The 20,092-nt window shown below is 46.2% G+C and overlaps 1 protein-coding gene across 2 annotated transcripts in view; it reads left to right on the plus strand.

Moving 5' to 3' along the window:
* Window positions 1–1,698: 1,698 nt before the first annotated feature.
* Window positions 1,699–20,092, plus strand: part of LOC120303324 (antigen peptide transporter 2-like) — a 42,237-nt gene continuing 23,843 nt past the window's right edge. Inside the window, exons 1-3 of one of the 2 annotated variants that reach the window (XM_039332766.1) lie at window positions 1,699–1,914; window positions 16,273–16,770; window positions 17,982–18,096. In XM_039332766.1, the coding sequence (XP_039188700.1) occupies window positions 16,287–16,770; window positions 17,982–18,096 (599 nt within the window). In that variant the 5' untranslated portion in view covers window positions 1,699–1,914; window positions 16,273–16,286. Of the gene's footprint in view, window positions 1,915–14,044; window positions 14,305–16,272; window positions 16,771–17,981; window positions 18,097–20,092 lie in introns of those variants that run through there. The other variant, XM_039332765.1, reaches the window with a different exon arrangement.

A 20,092-nucleotide genomic window follows, 5' to 3' on the forward strand; every position in this document is an offset into this window, starting at 1 on the left:
TAATAATAATAATGATTATGATGATGATGATGGAAGGGACCTTAGAGGTCATCTTCTAGTGCAACCCCCTGCTCAGGTAGGAAACCCTATACCAGCGGTTCTCAACCTGTGGGGTCGAATGACCATTTCACGGAGGTCGCCAAACAACGCAGTCCACCATTTCCCCCCCCCCCCTTTTCCTTAGCTGTGCTACTCCCTTTTATTCTATTGGCTTTTGAAAGCCAATAGAATAGGCTCTCTTGAATAGAGTCTAATTCTATTGGCTTTCAAAAGCCCATAGGAATTGTCCAGGCTGTCTCTGCCCTGCTGAGCCCGCCAAAAGTCCCATTCTGCAAACGGTGCTGCACCAGTTGAGTAGTCCTCGACTTACGACCAGTGAGTAGTCCTCGACTTACGACCGGTGGGTGTCGCGGCATCAAAAAGTTGAGAACCACTGTTCTATTGGCTTTTGAAAGCCAATAGAATAGACTCTCTTGAACAGAGTCTAATTCTATTGGCTTTCAAAAGCCAATAGGAATTGTCCAGGCTGTCTCTGCCCTGCTGAGCCCGCCAAAAGTCCCATTCTGCAAATGGTGCTGCACCAGTTGAGTAGTCCTCGACTTACGACCGGTTGAGTAGTCCTCGACTTACGACCGGTTGGGGGTCGCGGCATCAAAAAGGTTGAGAACCACTGTTCTATTGGCTTTTGAAAGCCAATAGAATAGACTCTCTTGAATAGAGTCTAATTCTATTGGCTTTCAAAAGCCAATAGGAATTGTCCAGGCTGTCTCTGCCCTGCTGAGCCCGCCAAAAGGCCCATTCTGCAAACGGTGCTGCACCAGTTGAGTAGTCCTCGACTTACGACCGGTTGAGTAGTCCTCGACTTACGACCGGTTGGGGGTTGCGGCATTAAAAAGGTTGAGAACCACTGCCCTATACCACTTCAAACAAATGTCTGTCCAGACTCTTCTTAAAAACTTCCAGTGTTGGAGCATTCACCGCTTCTGGAGGCAGGTTGTTCCACTGGTTAATTGTTCTAACTGTCAGGAAGTTTCTCCTTAGTTCTAGGTTGCTTCTCTCTTTGGTTACTTTCCATCCGTTGCTTCTTGTCCTGCCTTCAGGCGCTTTGGAGAAGAGCTTGACTCCCTCTTCTTTGGGGCAGCCCCTGAGATACTGGAAGACGGCTATCCTGTCCCCCCCCCCCCCCGTCCTTCTCTTCATTAAACTAGAATCCTTCTCTTCATTAAACTATGATGTTCCCTAGTTGGGTAACGAAAGACCTGCAAGAAAACCAGCCAACTCAGAGACCACTGAGAAACCCCCCCCCCATCCAGAGGGGTTCCCAGAGGGCTGGCGGGGCAGGCGGCGCCCTCCGAATCGACAACGCAGAGGGCGGCCCCGGGGTCCAGGCTGCGCTTGGGGAAGCCCTGCAGGAACGAGCAGGCGGGCGAGACCTCCGGATGCCACCACAAGAGGAGCCGCTGGGATGCTCGTCCCGGAAGCTCCTGCGCAGAGAGACAGGATCCCGTCCCGTCTGGCGGCGCGGGGGTCGGGACGGGCCGAAACATCGCCCTGGTCCGGTTTTGCAGTCGTTCCCGATCCTCTGCAACAGAGGTCTTCAAGCCTGGCCCTTTTATGACGTGTGGACTTCAACTCCCAGAATTCCTCAGCCAGGCACGCCTGGCTGAGGAATTCTGGGAGTTGAAGTCCACACGTCACAAAAGGGCCAGGCTTGAAGACCCCCTGCTCTGCAGGGTCCGCTCGCGCTCCCGTTGCTGGGTCCTCCTTTTCGGCTTTCAGCCGCTGCACCGGCTGCTCCCGCCGCCCGTCGGAGCCGACCGCCCTTCCCGGCGCCCGCGGGGAAGAACCGGGGCTGCTGCCACCTGTCCCCCACCGAGGTGGCTCGGCTAGACCCGTCCCATCTGCACTACTCAGGTAATTTGTGGCGTCTTTCCATTTGTTGTCCCGATGACTGAAAATAACGGAATAAACGAATGGGAAGGGATCTCCGAGGTCTTCTAGACCAACCCCCTGCTCAAGCCGGAAACGCTGTGCCATTTCAGACAAATGGCTCAAAAATTACTCGGAAGTAATTCCTCGAAGTAAAAGTCTGCTTTGTACGGTGTAGGTAGATGAAACTGGGGACCATGAAGATGAGAGTAGGAATAGGAATAGGAAAAAGAATAGAATAGAATAGAATAGAATAGAATAGAATAGAATAGAATAGAATAGAATAGAATAGCATTAGAGTAGAATAATAATAGAATAGAATAGAAATAGAATAGAATAGAAATAGAATAGAATAGTAGAATAAGAATAGAATAGAATTAGAGTAGAATAAGAATAGAATAGAATTAGAGTAGAATAAGAATAGAATAGAATAGAATTAAAGTAGAATAAGAATAGAATAGAATAAGAGTAGACTAAGAATAGAATAGAATAAGAATAGAATAGAATAGAACAAGCATAGAATAGAATAAAACAGAACAAGAATAGAATAGAATAGAATGGAATAGAATAGAAAATAGAACAGAACAGAATAGAATAAGCATAGAATAGAACAGAATAGAATAGAATAGAATAGAATAGAATAGAATAGAATAGAATAGAATAGAATAGTAGAATAGAATAGAATAGAATAGAATAGGAAATAGAACAGAATAGAACAGAACAGAACAGAATAGAATAGTTGGAAGGGACCTTGGAGGTCTTCTAGTCCAACCCCCTGCTCAGGCAGGAAACCTATACCATTTCAGACAAATGGCTGCCCAATCCCTTCTTAAAAACTTCTAGGGTTGGAGCATGTCTGGAGGCAAGCTGTTCCACTGGTTAATTGTCCAGTTTCTCCTTCATTCCAGGTTGCTTCTCTCCTTGATTAGTTTCCATCCGTTGTTTCTTGTCCTGCCCTCTGGTGCTTTGGAGAATAATTATTACACTATTGTTGGCTCTTCTGAATTAATAAAAAATGAACCGAATATGTGGGGGGGGGGAATGGATTTTTAATCACATTTAATAGGATTAAGAAACTGTTGGCTAGGGAGGAGGAGGAAAGTGTACTGTAGACAAAGGATGAGGTCAGGTTCTCGGTCTTCCCCATCTGTAAAATGGGTATAATCGTCACTATTAAGTTACACTATGTCTGTTTAAGTTCCCCTCTGACAAGACAAAGCAATTCCGGCTGCAATTGTTTTACCTATTCCTCTGGTAGTAAAGCCCACTGACCTCAGGAAGGCTTACTCCAGAGTAGGCGCTCACAGCCCTGCCTTGCAAATGCAAATTAGAAAAAAGAAGTAGCAGAGTTTGGAACAGAAAGGGTTGTGGGCGACACCCATAACAGTCACAAGATTCTTTTTGGCTTCCAGTGCGGGGACTTTCCGAGTCCGCCCACCGCAAGCGTGCGATCCCCGGATTGGGGCCAATGAGCTCTGCAGATTGGCCCTTGCCTTTTCTGGGAAATCAAGTGGTAAAAAAGAAGCGCTGTTTTTACAATGGCCTGGGGGGCGCTGCAACACCAATAAAACTTTCCACCGACAAGGTTGGGTGGAAAGTTTTACTCTCTGCAGGGACAACCGAGTGAAGGAATTGACTGGGTTTAAGGATGGAAGGATCGTTATAAATTGATGATAGATGATTATAAATGGACAATGTCAACTTCCTACAAAGAAAACTTATATACAACGTTCTATACATGACACTTGCCAGCAAGATTAGCAAAAATGTTTTAAAACGTGCCAGAGAGATGATGGAAATATAAACATAAGTCAGGCGTGTATTATCATGTTTGGTGGACAATGTGACAAAGCAAAGAATTATTGGAAAAAGATACATACTTGGCTGGAAAAAATGTTGGGAGATCGTGTAGATTTCAAATCTGACCTTTTTTTTTATTAGGTACAATGCCAGAAAAGACTAACAAACAAAGCTTATATTTGATTTTGCATGTCACAACAGCGGCAAGAATTATATTCACGCAATAATTAAAAAAAATACTAAGGATGGAAGGATTGTTATAAATTGATGATAGATGATAGATGATTATAAATGGACAATGTCAACTTCCTACAAAGAAAACTTATATAAAACGTTCTATACATGACACTTGCCACCAGCAAGATTAGCAAAAATGTTTTAAAACATGCCAGAGAGACGATGGAAATATAAACATAAGTCAGGCATGTATTATCATGTTTGGTGGACAATGTGACAAAGCAAAGAATTATTGGAAAAAGATACATACCTGGCTGGAAAAAATGTTGGGAGAACGCGTAGATTTCAAACCTGACCTTTTTTTTGATTAGGTACAATGCCAGAAAAGACTAACAAACAAAGCTTATATTTGATTTTGTATGTCACAACAGCGGCAAGAATTATATTCGCAACATTGGAAAAATGAAGGAATATCATCAGATGAAGAAATAATTTAAAAAAAAATACTAGACTGAGCAGAGATGGACAGACTGACTATGAGACAGAAAGAAAGAGAAGAAACGGAATGTTATCAAACTTGGGACTTATTTTATGGATGGCTAGAGGAAAGAGTAAAGGATTAGGAATTAAATACGTTTTAGAGCATGTAAACTCAGGCAGCACATTGGTTAAAAATTTTTTACTAAGTGTGTGGGGAAAAAAATAATAAAAACTTTAAAAAAAGGAATTGACTGGGTTTAACAATGGAAGGATTGATAATAATAATGATAATATAATAATAATAATAATAATAATAATATCTGTATTACCATCAAACATCCACATCTGCCTATCCCAGGTCCTGGGTAAGGACTCGATAGGTAGACAAAATGCCAAATCCAGTCTGAACATCTGGCTGACTGTGCGATGATCCATAATAATAATAAGTTGGAAGGGACCTTGGAGGTCATCTAGTCCAACCCCCTGCTCAGGCAGGAAACCCTATACCATTTTGGACAAATGGCTGTCCAGTCTCTTCTTAAAAACTTCCAGTGTTGGAGCATTCACTGCTTCTGGAGGCAGGTGGTTCCACTGGTTAATTGGTCTAGCTGTCAGGAAGTTTCTCCTTAGTTCTAGGTTGTTTCTCTCCTTGATTACTTTCCATCCGTTGCTTCTTGCCCTGCCTTCAGACACTTTGGAGAATCACTTGACTCCCTCTTCTTTGTGGCAGCCCCTGAGATAATTGATCTAGCTGTCAAGAAGTTTCTCTTTAGTTCTCGGTTGCTTCTCTCCTTGATTAGTTTCCATGTCTGAGGCATGTTTTTTTCCTTGTTTAGAGACAAAGACTTTTAGAGCTTTGGCAGATACCGGGTTTCCTTGTAGATCAGGGGTCTTCAAACCTGGCCCTTTTATGACTTGTGGACTTCAACTCCCAGAATTCCTCAGCCAGAATTCTGGGAGCTGAAGTCCACAAGTCATAAAAGAGCCACGTTTGAAGACCCCTGTTGTACATACAAGTCTCAGAATTCCTCAGGTTGGGCTGGGGGAGGGGAACCAGCCCAAACTCACCCACCTGTTTTTCCCTTCCCTAAAGTAGGACCACAACACGCTGAAGAACTGGGGAGAGATGGAAATCTCTCTATCCCTCTAAAACTGCCCACTTTCCGCCTTTCCAGTGCACTCTGTGCTTCCTTCGGAACAAGGGACGGATCCGAGTCTTGGCCGCTATGCTGGCAGAATAGGGGGATGGGACAAGAAAGTACAGGAAGGGGGGGGGAGGGAGGGAGAACAGATGGGCCAGATAACTAGCAAGGCAGGGCAGAGCAAGAAGGAGAGGGGAAGGGAGAGGACAGAAGAAGGGAAGAAGGGTAGGGCAAGGCAGGGCAAGAGAGGAGGGGGAGGGGAGGAGGGAAGGGAAAGAAGAGAAGAGAAAAGGGAGGGCAAGGCAGGACAAGAGGGGAGGGAGGAGAGGAGGAGGGAGGGAGAGGAGAAGAGGGAGGGCAAGGCAGGGAGGAGAGGAGAGGAGGAGGGGAGGAAGAGAGGAGGAGAACAGAAGAGGGGAGGGCAAAGCAGGGGGAGGGGAGAGAAGAGAAGGGCAAGGCAGAGCAAGAGGAGAGAAGAGAGGAAAACAAGAGAAAGGGGAGGACAAGGCAGGGCAAGAGGGGGAGAAGGGGAAGAGGAGAAAAGAAAAGAGAAGAAGGGAGGGCAAGGCAAGGGAAGAGGAGCAGGGGAAGGAGAGGAGGGAGAGGAGCACAGAAGAGGGAGGGCAAGACGGGGAGGGGAGAAGAGAAGAAGGGAGGGCAAGGCAGGGGAGTAGAGGGGAGAGAGAGGAGGAGAACAGAAGAGGAAGGGCAAGGCAGAGGGAGGGGAGAAGAGAAGAGAAAAAGGGAGGGCAAGGCAGGGAAGGAGAGAGGAGAACAGAAGAGGGAGGCAAGGCAGAAGAAGGGAGGGCAAGGCAGGGGAGGAGGGGAGAGAGGAGGAGAACAGAAGAGGGAGGGCAAGGCAGGGGAGGGGAGAAGAGAAGAAGGGAGGGCAAGGAGGGAGGGGAGAAGAGAAGAGAAAAAAGGAGGGCAAGGCAGGGAAGGGAGAGGAGGAGAACAGAAGAGGGAGGGCAAGGCAGGGGGAGGGGAGAAGAGAAGAGAACAGAAGAGGGAGGGCAAGGCAGGGGGAGGGGAGAAGAGAAGAGAAGAAGGGAGGGCAAGGCAGGGGAGTAGAGGGGAGAGAGAGGAGGAGAACAGAAGAGGAAGGGCAAGGCAGAGGGAGGGGAGAAGAGAAGAGAAAAAAGGGAGGGCAAGGCAGGGAAGGAGAGAGGAGAACAGAAGAGGGAGGGCAAGGCAGGGGGAGGGGAGAAGAGAAGAGAACAGAAGAGGGAGGGCAAGGCAGGGGGAGGGGAGAAGAGAAGAAGGGAGGGCAAGGCAGGGGAGGAGAGGAGGAGGGGAGGGAGGAGAACAGAAGAGGAAGGGCAAGGCAGAGGGAGGGGAGAAGAGAACAGAAGAGGGAGGGCAAGGCAGGGGGAGGGGAGAAGAGAAGAAGGGAGGGCAAGGCAGGGAAGGAGAGGAGAGGGGAGGAGGAGAGAAGAGAAGAAGGGGAGGGCAAGACAGAACAAGAGAGGAGGGGGAGGGGGGAGAGGCGGGGAGGGGGAAAGGGGCAGAAGAGAAGCATGGCTATTCTAGCAGAAAATCAAAAAGAGGAAGGCTGGGTGTTTAAGTAAGGTGACCAACCGTCCTCCTTTAGGGAGGACAGTTCTCCTTTCGTAAGTTCTGTCCTCCCTCGAAAAGTGTTCTCCTTCATGTCCTCCTTTTCGATATTTGAAGACTAATCTGCAGGGCTTTTTTTTCCCCTCATAGAACGCTCAGAACGGCCTTCCGGCACCTTTTTTTGATGGGTTTTTTTTTTTTCAACTTTTGCATGAGCTATGCTACTCCCCCTATTGGCTTTCGAAAGCCAATAGGAATTGCTGCTGGGCGCACCAAAACACCTGGCCAGCAAACTTTGCACATGCAAGTTGTCTGTATTATTGTTGAAATGAATAACATGTTTCTTATATTTACGATATTTTTTTCTTCAATTTATTTGTGTCCTCCTTTTCATTGCAAAAAAGTTGGTCACCTTTATGTTTAGGCGTCAGCTTTGGAAGGGTGGGTTGAGGGTTATCTGGTAGGGCAGAGTTGCCCAGAGTGTGGCCCACATATAGCCTAAGACTGATCCTCCCTTAGGGGCCCTGGAGTGAAACGGTGAGCCTTTTCAGTTTTAGGAGGGGGGAGGGTTACAGGTTTTTTTTTTTAAATGGCTTGTCCAAGTAGCTGTCTTGGCAGCAGTACAGAAACGGTTTGCTGTGGTTTTTTTCTGGACTGTTTTTCCTTTTTTAGAATGTTTTATCCCACCTTTATTATTTTTATAGATAACGTAAGGTGGCAAACATACCTAATATTCCTTTCTTCTCCTATTTTCCTCACAACAACAACCCTGTGAGGTGGGTCCGGTTGAGAGAAAGTGACCGGCCCAAAGTCACCCAGCTGGCTTTCATGGCTAAGGCGGGACTAGAACTCACCGTCTCCTGGTTTCCAGCCTGGGGTCTTCGCCACTAGATCAAACTGGCTCCGCTTTCACTTTTACTTCTTAGACTAGCCGGGGAATTTCTTGGTGGTCTCCCACCCACAACTAATCGGATTGAACTGCATCAGCCTAGATCAGTGTTTCTCAACCTTGACAATTTTAAGGCATGTGGACTTCAACTCCCAGAATTCCACAGCCAGCATTGCTAGATTGACCAGGCATTGCGATGGGTTACTGTTAAACTGAGTTGTGACCTGCCCATGTCTGGAGTGTAGCCCACAACCACACCCTGGAGCAAGGAGTGAGGCTGCTGCGCTCTGGACAGGGCTGGGCGGCACAATCCCACAGGGAAGGTAAACGAAGGCAGAGCTGCAGAGAGTCACAATTTCCTCCCTTTTCAGGGCCCGGGTCTCTACTACATTGATGACGGAGGACGGCCCCCTTTTTTCCATGGGAAGTGGAAACACGTATGCCTATGGAATCCTGGACAGTGGCCACCGGCTCCACCTTAGTGTGGAGGAGGCCTAGGACCTCGGCCGAAGGGCCATCTGCTATGCCATCCTACTTGGACAGGGTGGTAAACAGTAAACAGTACAGTACCACTGGGTTCTTTGGGCACCCTTTGACCCTGAGCACGGGGTGAGGAGCAGAGGCAGAATGGAATGGAATAGAATTAGAATTAGAATTAGAACAGAATAGAATAATAGAACAGAATAAGAATAGAATGGAATGGAATGGAATGGAACAAGAATAGAATAGAATAGAATAGAATAGAATAGAATAGAATAGAATAGAATAGAATAGAATAGAATAGAATAATAAAATAGAATAATAGACTAGAACAGAACAGAACAGAATAGAATAGAATAAGATCAGAACAGAACAGAACAAAATAGAATAATAAAATAGAATAATATAACAGAACAGAATAAGAATGAAATATAATAGAAAATAGAATAGAATAGAATAGAATAGAATTAGAAGAGATCAGATCAGAATAGATCAGAATAGAATAGAATAATAAAATAGAATAATAGAATAGAATAGAATAAGATCAGATCAGAACAGAACAAAATAGAATAATAAAATAGAATAATATAAGAGAACAGAATAAGAATAGAATATAATAGAATATAATAGAAAATAGAATAGAATAGAATAGAATTAGAAGAGATCAGATCAGAACAGATCAGATCAGAATAGAATAATAAAATAGAATAATAGAACAGAACAGAACAGAACAGAATAAAATAGAATAGAATAGAAAATAGAATAGCATAGAATAAAATTAGAAGAGATCAGATCAGAACAGATCAGAATAGAATAGAATAATAAAATAGAATAGCAGAACAGAACAGAATAGAATAGAATAACAGAGTTGGAAGGGACCTTGCAGGTCATCTAGTCCAACCCCCCCCCCACCTAAACAGAAGACCCTACACCATTTGTGACAGAAATGGCAGTCCAGTCTCTTCTTGAAAGCCTCCATTGATGGAGCACCCACAACTTCTGAAGGCAACTTCTGTTCCATTGGTTGATTGTTCTCACTGTCAGAAAATTTATCCTTATTTCTAGGTTGAATCTCTCCTTGATCAGTTTCCATCCGTTGTTCCTTGTCTGGCCTTCAGGTGCTTTGGAAAATAGGTTGACCCCCTCCTCTCTGTGGCAGCCCCTCAAATATTGGAAGACTGCTATCATGTCTCCCCCGGTCCTTCTCTTCACTAGACTAGCCTCGTTTTGCACTGTCCCTTACTGACCTTCTGCCGGTGTCTCGGCCCTCCAGCGTATCTCATGAAGGAGGGCGGCTGGATCCGTGTCGGACGGACGGATGTTAGTGACCTGCTCCACCAGTATTTGGAGGAGAAGAAATGAGATGGGCTGATGTCCACAAGCACGGAGATCTTCTGACAGTCAGGGCTGGCAGAGAGGAAAGGGATGGGGGACCGTTCCCACTGTCCTTTTACAGCAGTGGTTCTCAACCTGTGGGTCGGGACCCCATTTGGGGTCGAACGACCATTTCACGGGGGTCGCCAAACAAGTCTGTCTGCCATTTTTTTCCCCTTTTCTTTGGCCATGCCCCTGGCACCTGGTGATGTATAAGTGGTTGGGGGTCACCACAACATGGGGAACTGTATTATGGGGTCGCGGCATTAGAAAGGTTGAGAACCACTGTTTTACAGGGCAACAGTAAACCGCTTTTGAGTTCGTTTTTTTTTTTTTGACTCTGATTTGTAACTTAAAAGTTGTCTGGATGTCTGAAGGAGAATACATCCCTTTGATGGTGGAAAATAAAATGGATATTAATCACGATTCCTGTTTTGAATCCTCAGAGAGAATTTTGGAGGAATTTTCTGAGGATCTTCTGGCAAGGGCCACAGGTCTCTCTTCGTTCATAAGCTAAATCTTGTGTCGGTTTCCCCACTTTATCTGGAAATACACGCAACTCACGTTTTTATCCTTGCCAAACCCCACACCTCCCCATTCCCACGTTCACTAAACAGGGAAATTTCTTCACAGTTTCTACTAACGAGGATTTTCTGACAGGTTGCTCAAGCGTCACTCTTGATCAGTGGTTCTCAACCTTTTTAATGCCGCGACCCCCAACCGGTCGTAAGTCGAGGACTACTCAACTGGTGCAGCACCGTTTGCAGAATGGGACTTTTGGCGGGCTCAGCAGGGCAGAGACAGCCTGGACAATTCCTACTGGCTTTTGAAAGCCAATAGAATTAGACTCTATTCAAGAGAGTCTATTCTATTGGCTTTCAAAAGCAATAGTATAAAAGGGAGTAGCACAGCTAAGGAAAAGGGGAAAAAAATGGCGGACTGTGTTGTTTGGCGACCCCCGTGAAATGGTCGATGGACCCCAAGTGGGGTCCCGACCCACAGGTTGAGAACCACTGCTCTTGATGAATTCAAACACGCGAGGAAATGCTCGACCGCAACTTAAAATAATCCATGTTTAAAAATTGAATCCAGGTTTGCAGGGTGTTGGCAGTCAGAAGACGAGGGGAGGGTACTGGCAAGCGATCGAAGAACAAGAAGCAGAGAGCAGGAATCCCTCTTTGGGGAGAATGTGGATCCCTGGAGAATCATGATTATAATCATGATGTTTTTTTTAATTGTATATAATTTGTTCATTAGTTCCCGTCCCACAGAGGATTCAAGGGCTGCTTTCATTGAAGAGAACGGTTAGGGCTTCCGTCCCAAATTCTGCAACACCGTTCGAGGAATTTCAACTGCAGACCTGGGAAACCGTCACTTTGGATTATGACATGGATTATGACTGCATCCAGTTTTGGTCACCACGATGTAAAAAAGATGTTGAGACTCTAGAACAGTGTTTCTCAACCTTGACAATTTTAAGGCATGTGGACTTCAACTCCCAGAATTCCATAGTCAGCAACGCTGGCTGTGGAATTTTGGGAGTTGAAGTCCACATGCCTTAAAATTGTCAAGGTTGAGAAACACTGCTCTAGAAAGAGTGCAGAGAAGAGCAACAAAGATGATTAGGGGACTGGAGGCTAAAGCATATAAGGAATGGTTGCTGGAATTGGGTATGTCTAGTTTAACGAAGAGAAGGACAAGGGGGGACATGACAGCAGTCTTCCAATATCTCAGGGGTTGCCACAAAGAAGAGGGAGTCAAGCTATTCTCCAAAGCACCTGAAGGCAAGACAAGAAGCAACGGATGGAAACTAATCAAGGAGAGAAGCAACCTGGAACTAGGTAGAATAGAATAGAGCTGGAAGGGACCTTGGAGGTTGAAAGGATTTTATTGTGCTTATGATTTTAGTATGTTTAAGTCTGACATTAGCATTTATTTTATATATAGTAACCATTTTATATTGATACTTATAGTGTTATCATGTTTGTTTGTTTGTTTGTTTGTGAGACTTATATACCACTTTAAGTGCAAGCACTCTCTAAGCGGTGTACACCAGTAAGCAATGTATATATATATTTACATTGCCCCCAACAATCTGGGTCCTCATTTTACCTACCCCGGAAGGATGGAAGGCTGAGTCAACCTTGAGCCGGTGAGATTTGAACCGCTGACCTGCTGAACACAGTCAGCTAAAGTGGCCTGCAGTACTGCACTCTTAACTGCTGTAATCATTGTTTTGTTATTTTGTAATCATTATTTTGTAGTTAATTGCTTGATCAGATGCTTTATATCAGTGGTTCTCAACCTGTGGGTCGGGACCCCATTTGGGGTCGAATGACCATTTCACGGGGGTCGCCACGCCCCTGGCACCCGGTGATGTATAAGTGGTTGGGAGTAACCACAACATGGGGAACTGTATTATGGGGTCGCGGCATTAGAAAGGTTGAGAACCACTGCTTTATATATATATAGGAAAAGTAAGGGCTTCATGCTTTAGGTATAGGTGATTGCTTCTATGAAAAGAGCACAGTAAGGGGAGGGGGGAAGGGGTTACGGATGGAGCCTGGGTTGCTGTGTATGAGTCATCATCTAGAAATTGTTTTTTTGTGCCATCTTATGCCTGGTACCAAGACCTGATCTCTTTGTTCTGAAAAGGTATAAAACAGTGGTTCTCAACCTTTTTAATGCCGCGACCCCCAACCGGTCGTAAGTCGAGGACTACTCAACTGGTGCAGCACCGTTTGCAGAATGGGACTTTTGGCGGGCTCAGCAGGGCAGAGACAGCCTGGACAATTCCTATTGGCTTTTGAAAGCAATAGAATTAGACTCTATTCAAGAGAGTCTATTCTATTGGCTTTCAAAAGCCAATAGAATAAAGGGGAGTAGCACAGCTAAGGAAAAGGGGAAAAAAATGGCGGACTGCGTTGTTTGGCGACCCCCGTGAAATGGTCGTTCGACCCCAAATGGGGTCCCAACCCACAGGTTGAGAACCACTGGTATAAAAGGTGGAAGACATCTTTTCTGGTTGTTGCTTTCATCTCTCTACCAGCCACGAAGAGAGATGGGGTCACCCAGCTCTGTTTTGATCAAAATAAACGTTGTTTGCTTGCTGAAACCTCGGCTCAGGAGTTTCTTTGGCTCTTTTAAATTCCCGAGTAATGCTGGGGCAATTGTGAGTCTAAGTGGAAAACCTTACAAGGTCTTCTAGTCCAGCCCCCTGTTCAAGCAGGAGGACTATACCATCTCAGACAAGTGACTTGTCTTCTTAAAAATCTCCGGCGATGGAGCGCCCAAGGTTTTTTTGGAGGCAAGCTGTTCCACTGGTTAATTGTCCTCACTGTCGGGAAGTTTCTCCTTAATTCAAGGTTGCTTCTCTCTCTTTGATCAGTTTCCAACCATTGTTTCTTGTCCCGCCCTCTGGAGCTTTGGTGAACTAAGGAGAAATGTCCTGACCGTTAGAACCATTAACCAGTGGGACAACCTGCCACCAGAAGTTGTGAATCCTCCAGCTCTGGAAGTTTTTAAGAAGAGATTGGACAGCCGTTTGTCTGAAATGGTATGGGATTGTCCACTAGCACTAGGATTTGATGGGATGTGGGGTGCATCCGCTCTTCGCGATGGGCAGAGACAACCGGAGATTGGGCTCCTCAAAGAGCCAGGCCTTCAGCCACTTGGAATTGCTCCAAGGAGGCAAGATCACGTGAAGTGTTAATACCACTCTTCAATGCCTTGGTAAGGCCATACTTGGAATACTGCATCCAGTTTTGGTCACCACAATGTAAAAAAGATGTTGAGACTCTAGAAAAGAGCACAGAGAGAGCAAACAAAGATGATCAGGGGACTGGAGCTAAAACATATAAGGAAACAGTTGCTGGAATTGGGGTATGGTCTAGTTTAACGAAGAGAAGGACAAGGGAGGGAAATGATAGCAGTGTTCCAATATCTCACGGGGCTGCCATAAAGAAGAGGGGAAGTCAAGCTATTTCAAGCACCAGAAGGCCGACAAGAAGCTAACGGGTGGAAACTAATCAAGGAGAGAAGCAACCTAGAACTAAGGGAGAAACTTCCTGACAGTGAGAACAATTAACCAGTGGAACAACCTGCCTCCAGAAGCAGTAAATGCTCCAACACTGGAAGTTTTTAAGAAGAGACCGGACAGCCATTTGTCCGAAATGGTGTAGGGTTTCCTGCGTGAGCAGGGGGTTGGACTAGATGACCTCCAAGGTCCCTTCCAACTTTACTACTATTACTATTACTATTAGCAACTAATGCAGCTCAGAAAAAAGCAACGACGCAGGGACATAACGAGAAGCTGAAACCGAAAGCGAAAGCAACTTGTTGGGGGATTTTTTCGGCTCTGTGCTGTGAGCCTTGTGTACAAGAGAGGGAAAACCCAGCCCGGCACGGCTGAAGTGAGGCATCGGATCCAGAAGGATCAAAAGCCCGGCATGGAAGGACTTTCCTGGCCGCTGCTGGAAGGTGAGAGGCTGGAAAAAGAGCGGAGGGTTGCACTAATCTGGATGATTGAGCGGCTCCGAGGGGGTGCGAGGGACTCCACTCTCCATCATTCCCATCCAGCACGGCTGCTCATGCTGGCTGCGGACGAGGGGAGCGCAGTCCACCTGCTCCTTAAGTAGCTGGGTAGTGATCCCCGATTTCCTGCCTTCTTAAAAACTAACCCTGGCGTGTTTCTTTCTACTTTGCGCGGGATCTAAACTTTGGGGCTCCTGTTTTGCGTCGCGCCTCTACTCCGGAGGATGGGAGCGGGGTTCAAATCCTTACTAGCCTGAAAGAACCGACCTGGATATTCAGATGCTTCTTTCACAGTTTTGGGGTTTGTTGCCAAGGAAACTGAACGAAGAAGCAATCTAGAGTAGTGTTTCTTAACCTTGACAATTTTAAGGCATGTGGACTTCAACTCCCAGAATTCCATAGCCAGCAATGCTGGCTGTGGAATTCTGGGAGTTGAAGTCCACATGCCTTAAAATTGTCAAGGTTGAGAAACACTGGTCTAGAGTTAAGGAGACATTTCCTCACAGTGAGAACAATTAACCAGTCACGCAGGGGTAGGCAACCTTGGCTCTTTTATGACTCGTGGACTTCAACTCCCAGAATTCCTGAGCCAGCATGGCTCAGCTTGGAAACTTCTCCCTTTCCCCTCAGCATGGCTGGCTCAGGAATTCTGGGAATTGAAGTCCACCAGTCATAAAAGAGCCAAGGTTGCCTACCCCTGAAACAGTGGAAGGGCTTGCCTTCGGAAGTTGTGGGTGCTCCATCACAGGAGGTTTTTAAAGAAGAGACGGGACAGTCACTTGTCTGGAATGGTATATAGGGTGTCCTGCTGGAGCAGGGGGTTGGACTAGATGACCTCTGAGGTCCCTTCCAACGCTTGTTATTCTGATTTCAGCCTTCACGAGCAGTGCTGGGGTGCCCCTAGGACCGGAGAACGTGTCGCAAATTAAAATACGCAGAAAGGTGCCTGTAACCCAGTGTTTCTCAACCTTGACAATTTTAAGGCATGTGGACTTCAACTCCCAGAATTTCACAGCCAGCATTGCTGGCTGTGGAATTCTGGGAGTTGAAGTCAACATGCCTTAAAATTGTCAAGGTTGAGAAACACTGCTGTAACCAAAGAAGCCAAAATTAGTGTAAATGTGACCTTTCCCGAAATTGCCACAAGATTTGCTGCACTCAGAATGGATATTGAGGCTGCAGCCACAGGAATCCTTTGCTGAGAAGTTTTCTGATTAGATGCAGGATCTTGGAGGGTAGAGAATTGGGAGGCAGTTTAGTTGACTTGAGGAACCAAATATAATAATAATAGTAAAGTTGGAAGGGACCTTGGAGGTCATCTAGTCCAACCCCCTGCTCAGGTGGTAACCCTATACCATTTCGGACAAATGGCTGTCCAGTCTCTTCTTAAAAACTTCCAGTGTTGGAGCATTCACCGCTTCTGGAGGCAGGTTGTTCCACTGGTTAATTGTTCTAACTGTCAGGAAGTTTCTCCTTAGTTCTAGGTTGCTTCTCTCCTGGATTAGTTTCCATCCGTTGCTTCTTGTCCTGCCCTCAGGCGCTTTTGAAAATAGCTTGACTCCCTCCACTTTGTGGCAGCCCCTGAGATAGTGGAACACTGCTATCATGTCCCCCCTCGTCCTTCTCTTCGTTAAACTAGACATACCCATTCCTGCCACCGTTTCTTATGTTTTAGCCTCCAGTCCCCTAATCATCTTTGTTGCTCTTCTCTGTACTCTTTCTAGAGTCTCAACATCTTTTTTTTACGTCGTGGTGACTATAACTGGATGCAGTATTCCAAGTGTGGCCTTACCAAGGCATTGTAAAGTGGTATTAATACTTCATGTGATCTTGATTCTATCTCATACAGGGATCCTCTTAAATCCGTAACCCCCAGATTCCCATAAACAGTAATCCCTCCGTCTTTCTCCCCAGAGCCCATCAGAAAGATGCTGGTCCCTGTCGTGTTTCAGGCAATTCCCCTGATTCTCTGTGACCGAATCCTGCTCTCCTTGCTGAATGGATGGAGCCCCTCCCTGGTCCCACTGGGGGTCTCAGCAGCTTGGCTGGAGGCCGCTCTCCGACTGCTGGTTCTCTTCGGGGTCAGGGGTCTGTTCTCCATGGGTCGAACCTCCCCGATGTCCTTCTCCACGGTGGCTGCAGTCAGCATCGTGCCCCCTTTCTACCTGTTGGTGGGACACTGGCTTGGGGACCCTCCCCTCCTGGTCTCTTCGGCCGCGTGGTCTTGGTGGCTGGCAATCTACGGGGCGGTGGGCTTCTCCCAGCTCCTCTGGGGGATCCTGGCAGAAGGGCGAAGCCCAAAGGAGTCCCGGAAAGAAGACAAAGCCACCCTTTGGAAGATGCTCCATCTTTTCCGTCCAGACAAGCTGTATCTCACTGGCGCTTTCTTGTTCCTCGTCCTGGCGGTGATTGGTGAGTTGGTGGTGGATTAAATCATTCTCTGTGTCGCAGGATAAGTGAAGAGAATAGAATAATAACTTTATTGTCACCTTGAACGTACACTAATCGGCATACATTAAAATGAAATGTCATTGCGTACAGCTCTCAAAGAGTCACCATCTCCGATAAACACTACATAAATATGCCATAAATCAATAAAATCAATCAATCAATAAATAAATAAATACAGAATTACGCATAGACCTACATATATTATATGACACAGAGAAACAACAGCCTAGTTCGGGTTATGCATACGTGTGCATGGCGAGAAACGCGAATCTTGTGAGAACCACAAATAATCACCAGGGCTGCAATCACACCCTACACCAGTGGTTCTCAACCTTTTTAATGCCGCGACCCCCAACCGGTCGTAAGTCGAGGACTACTCAACCGGTCATAAGTCGAGGACTACTCAACTGGTGCAGCACCGTTTGCAGAATGGGACTTTTGGCTGGCTCAGCAGGGCAGAGACAGCCTGGACAATTCCTACTGGCTTTTGAAAGCCAATAGAATTAGACTCTATTCAAGAGAGTCTATTCTATTGGCTTTCAAAAGCCAGTAGAATAAAAGGGAGTAGCACAGCTAAGGAAAAGGGGAAAAAAATGGCGGACTGCGTTGTTTGGCGACCCCCGTGAAATGGTCGTTCGAACCCAAATGGGGTCCCGACCCACAGGTTGAGAACCGCTGCCCTACACTAAAGAAAATAAAATAATTCAGTCGCACCAAAAGGTCACCAAAAGGTCTTTAAGAGACCTGACCTCAGTCTTTGAAATTCTGCTGCTCCTTTTGACGTTCTCCCTGAATCCCCTCTGATTCCCTTCTTGGTTGCCTCCTGCCACGGAGCAGTTCCTGCCCAGATAAAATGTGGAATTCCGGAGGCTTTGGCCGTTGGCTCTGAACTCGCTTTCACCAGGGTGCGTCCTGTTTTCCAAACTCTCCATTCGGCCCATTCAGTGTCCAATTCGAGCATCTTTTCTCCCATTTTGAGGGGCTGCCCCATTCTTTCCATAGTTGGGGCGGGAACCCTGGAGCAAAAAGCTCATGGTTTCCTTCCATTACACAGAACAAGACGTACAATTTGCAGTGTTTGTATGTGTTTGTGTTTGTGTGTGTGGATTAAGCTGTCTTTCCTGATAAAGATCCTACATCACCTCCTCTGTTCTTCCCCCCTCCCTTTGCAGGTGAAACATTCCTGCCCTATTACATCGGGCGTTTGATTGACATCCTGGGCACCAAATACGATGCAGAAGCCTTTTCCACAGCCATCTCTCTACTCTTCCTGATCTCATTTGCAAGGTGAGCTTATTCCAGCCCCCCCCCCAGCACTTTTGCTGCAGCTGCCTTTAAATGCACACCCAGGATTACGGTTCTGTTGTCGCCCGGCATCTTGTTCACAAGGCAGTACAAGGGGTGATCACGTTGGATGAAGTTGCCTTCATGGAGATACTGGGACATTTTTTCCCCCCTTGCCAGCTGTAAGGGAGCTATTGACTGTTGCCTTCTTTGGGGATGGTTTTTTGTTTTTTACTTCCTAGTGTAACTTCTGCTCTGGGATTTCCTAGTGGCCTCCTGTCCCAATGCCAGATGCCGCTTCTCTTTTTGAGGTCAACTCAGCTCAGCCAGATCCCTGTGGCAAATGTGGTTTTGATCTTGGCTTCACCAATTTTTTGGTTGCAGAAATCTTGTGGAAAACGAAAGGACTCTTACGAATTCCAGAGGGTTTTAGCAGAGAGATTTATTGCGCAGGTTCAGAAGCAAAAAACAACAAGCAATTCTGAACCCCGAGGGCGGGTTCAGACTTCAGTTTTATACTTTCCTTTTCTCAGGAACAAAGGAACACGCATTGTAATACATTAGGTTCGTTTCTCACGGGTCTACAATGGAGAGTTTGCTACATACATTGTATCCAAGTGTAATGCGCATTAGGTTAGTCACATACTACTGACACAGCACTATTTCAGTAATTATGGAGACACATCATTATTCTAGGGATTGTTCATTATTCCACATTAGAACTGCTTACTCCAGAGGAGGTGCCTTTTCCCTTCTGGCCTGCCAGTGAAAGGCCGAGTGAGGCCTAAAAGACACGGCCCCCGCCTGATGTTTTAAGACTTCAAGAAAGATCTGAAAATGAGGTTGTTTTCTGGAATCCTCCTGAAGCAAACCTTAGCCCTTGCTTTCTTCTTAGCTGCTTGTTTTGCAACCTGGCAGAAGTCTAGCCAGTTAAAACTTGTGGTCTATCCCTAGTTTTCACTTGAATGCAAATCTGGAAAAAAAAAAAAAAGCTTTCTAAAGCAGTGGTTCTCAACCTTTCTAATGCCGCAACCCCATAATACAGTTCCCCATGTTGTGGTGACCCCCAACCACTTATACATCACCGGGTGCCAGGGGCGTGGCCAAAGAAAAGGGGGGAAAATGGCAGACAGCCTTGTTGTTTGGCGACCCCCGTGAAATGGTCGTTCGACCCCAAATGGGGTCCCGACCCACAGGTTGAGAACCACTGTTCTAAAGGAACATGCGTTCTTGGCTGATATCGGGGATCTTGTTGCTGATTTAAATTCAACCTGAAAATGAAAGCCGTTTCAAAATGGAGGGAAGAGCATCAGAAGTAACTTAATCTCAAATGGTGGGATAGATCTGTCCATATGAACATTTCGTTCTCTTTGCACCCGGGTCAAATCTGGTACGTGCTCATATATGGATCTGTGACTCAGTTTCCATTGATGAAGCAGGAACTTCAAGAAAGGTCTGAAAATCAGTTTGTTCTCTGGAGTCCTCCTGAAGCAAATCTTAGCCCTTGCTTTCTTCTTAGCTGCTTATCTGTGGAGACTCTCAAGTCATCCAGGACATGGTTGTCCCAAAGATGATTTTTTTTCAGGAGGCAACTGGATTTCCATGTTGTTGTTTTTTGAGGACGTTTCGCTTCTGATCCAAGAAGCTTCTTCAGCTCTGACTAGATGCTGGGGGAATGGAAGGATTTATATTCCTTGAAGGCAGCTGTCGTTTGGAATTGGGTATGTCTAGTTTAACGAAGAGAAGGACGAGGGGGGACATGATAGCTGTGTTCCAATATCTCAGGGCTGCCACAGAGAAGAGGGAGTCAAACTATTCTCCAAGGCACCTGAAAGCAGGACAAGAAGCAATGGGTGGAAACTAATCAAGGAGAGAAGCAACATAGAACTAAGGAGAAACTTCCTGACAGAACAATTAACCAGTGGAACAACCTGCCTCCAGAAGCAGTGAATGCTCCGACACTGGAAGTTTTTAAGAAGCGACTGGACAGCCATTTGTC

Source organism: Crotalus tigris, unplaced genomic scaffold, assembly GCF_016545835.1.
Source record: "Crotalus tigris isolate CLP2741 ecotype Arizona unplaced genomic scaffold, ASM1654583v1 scf7180000024463.87593, whole genome shotgun sequence".
Taxonomy (NCBI): Eukaryota; Metazoa; Chordata; class Lepidosauria; order Squamata; family Viperidae; genus Crotalus; species Crotalus tigris.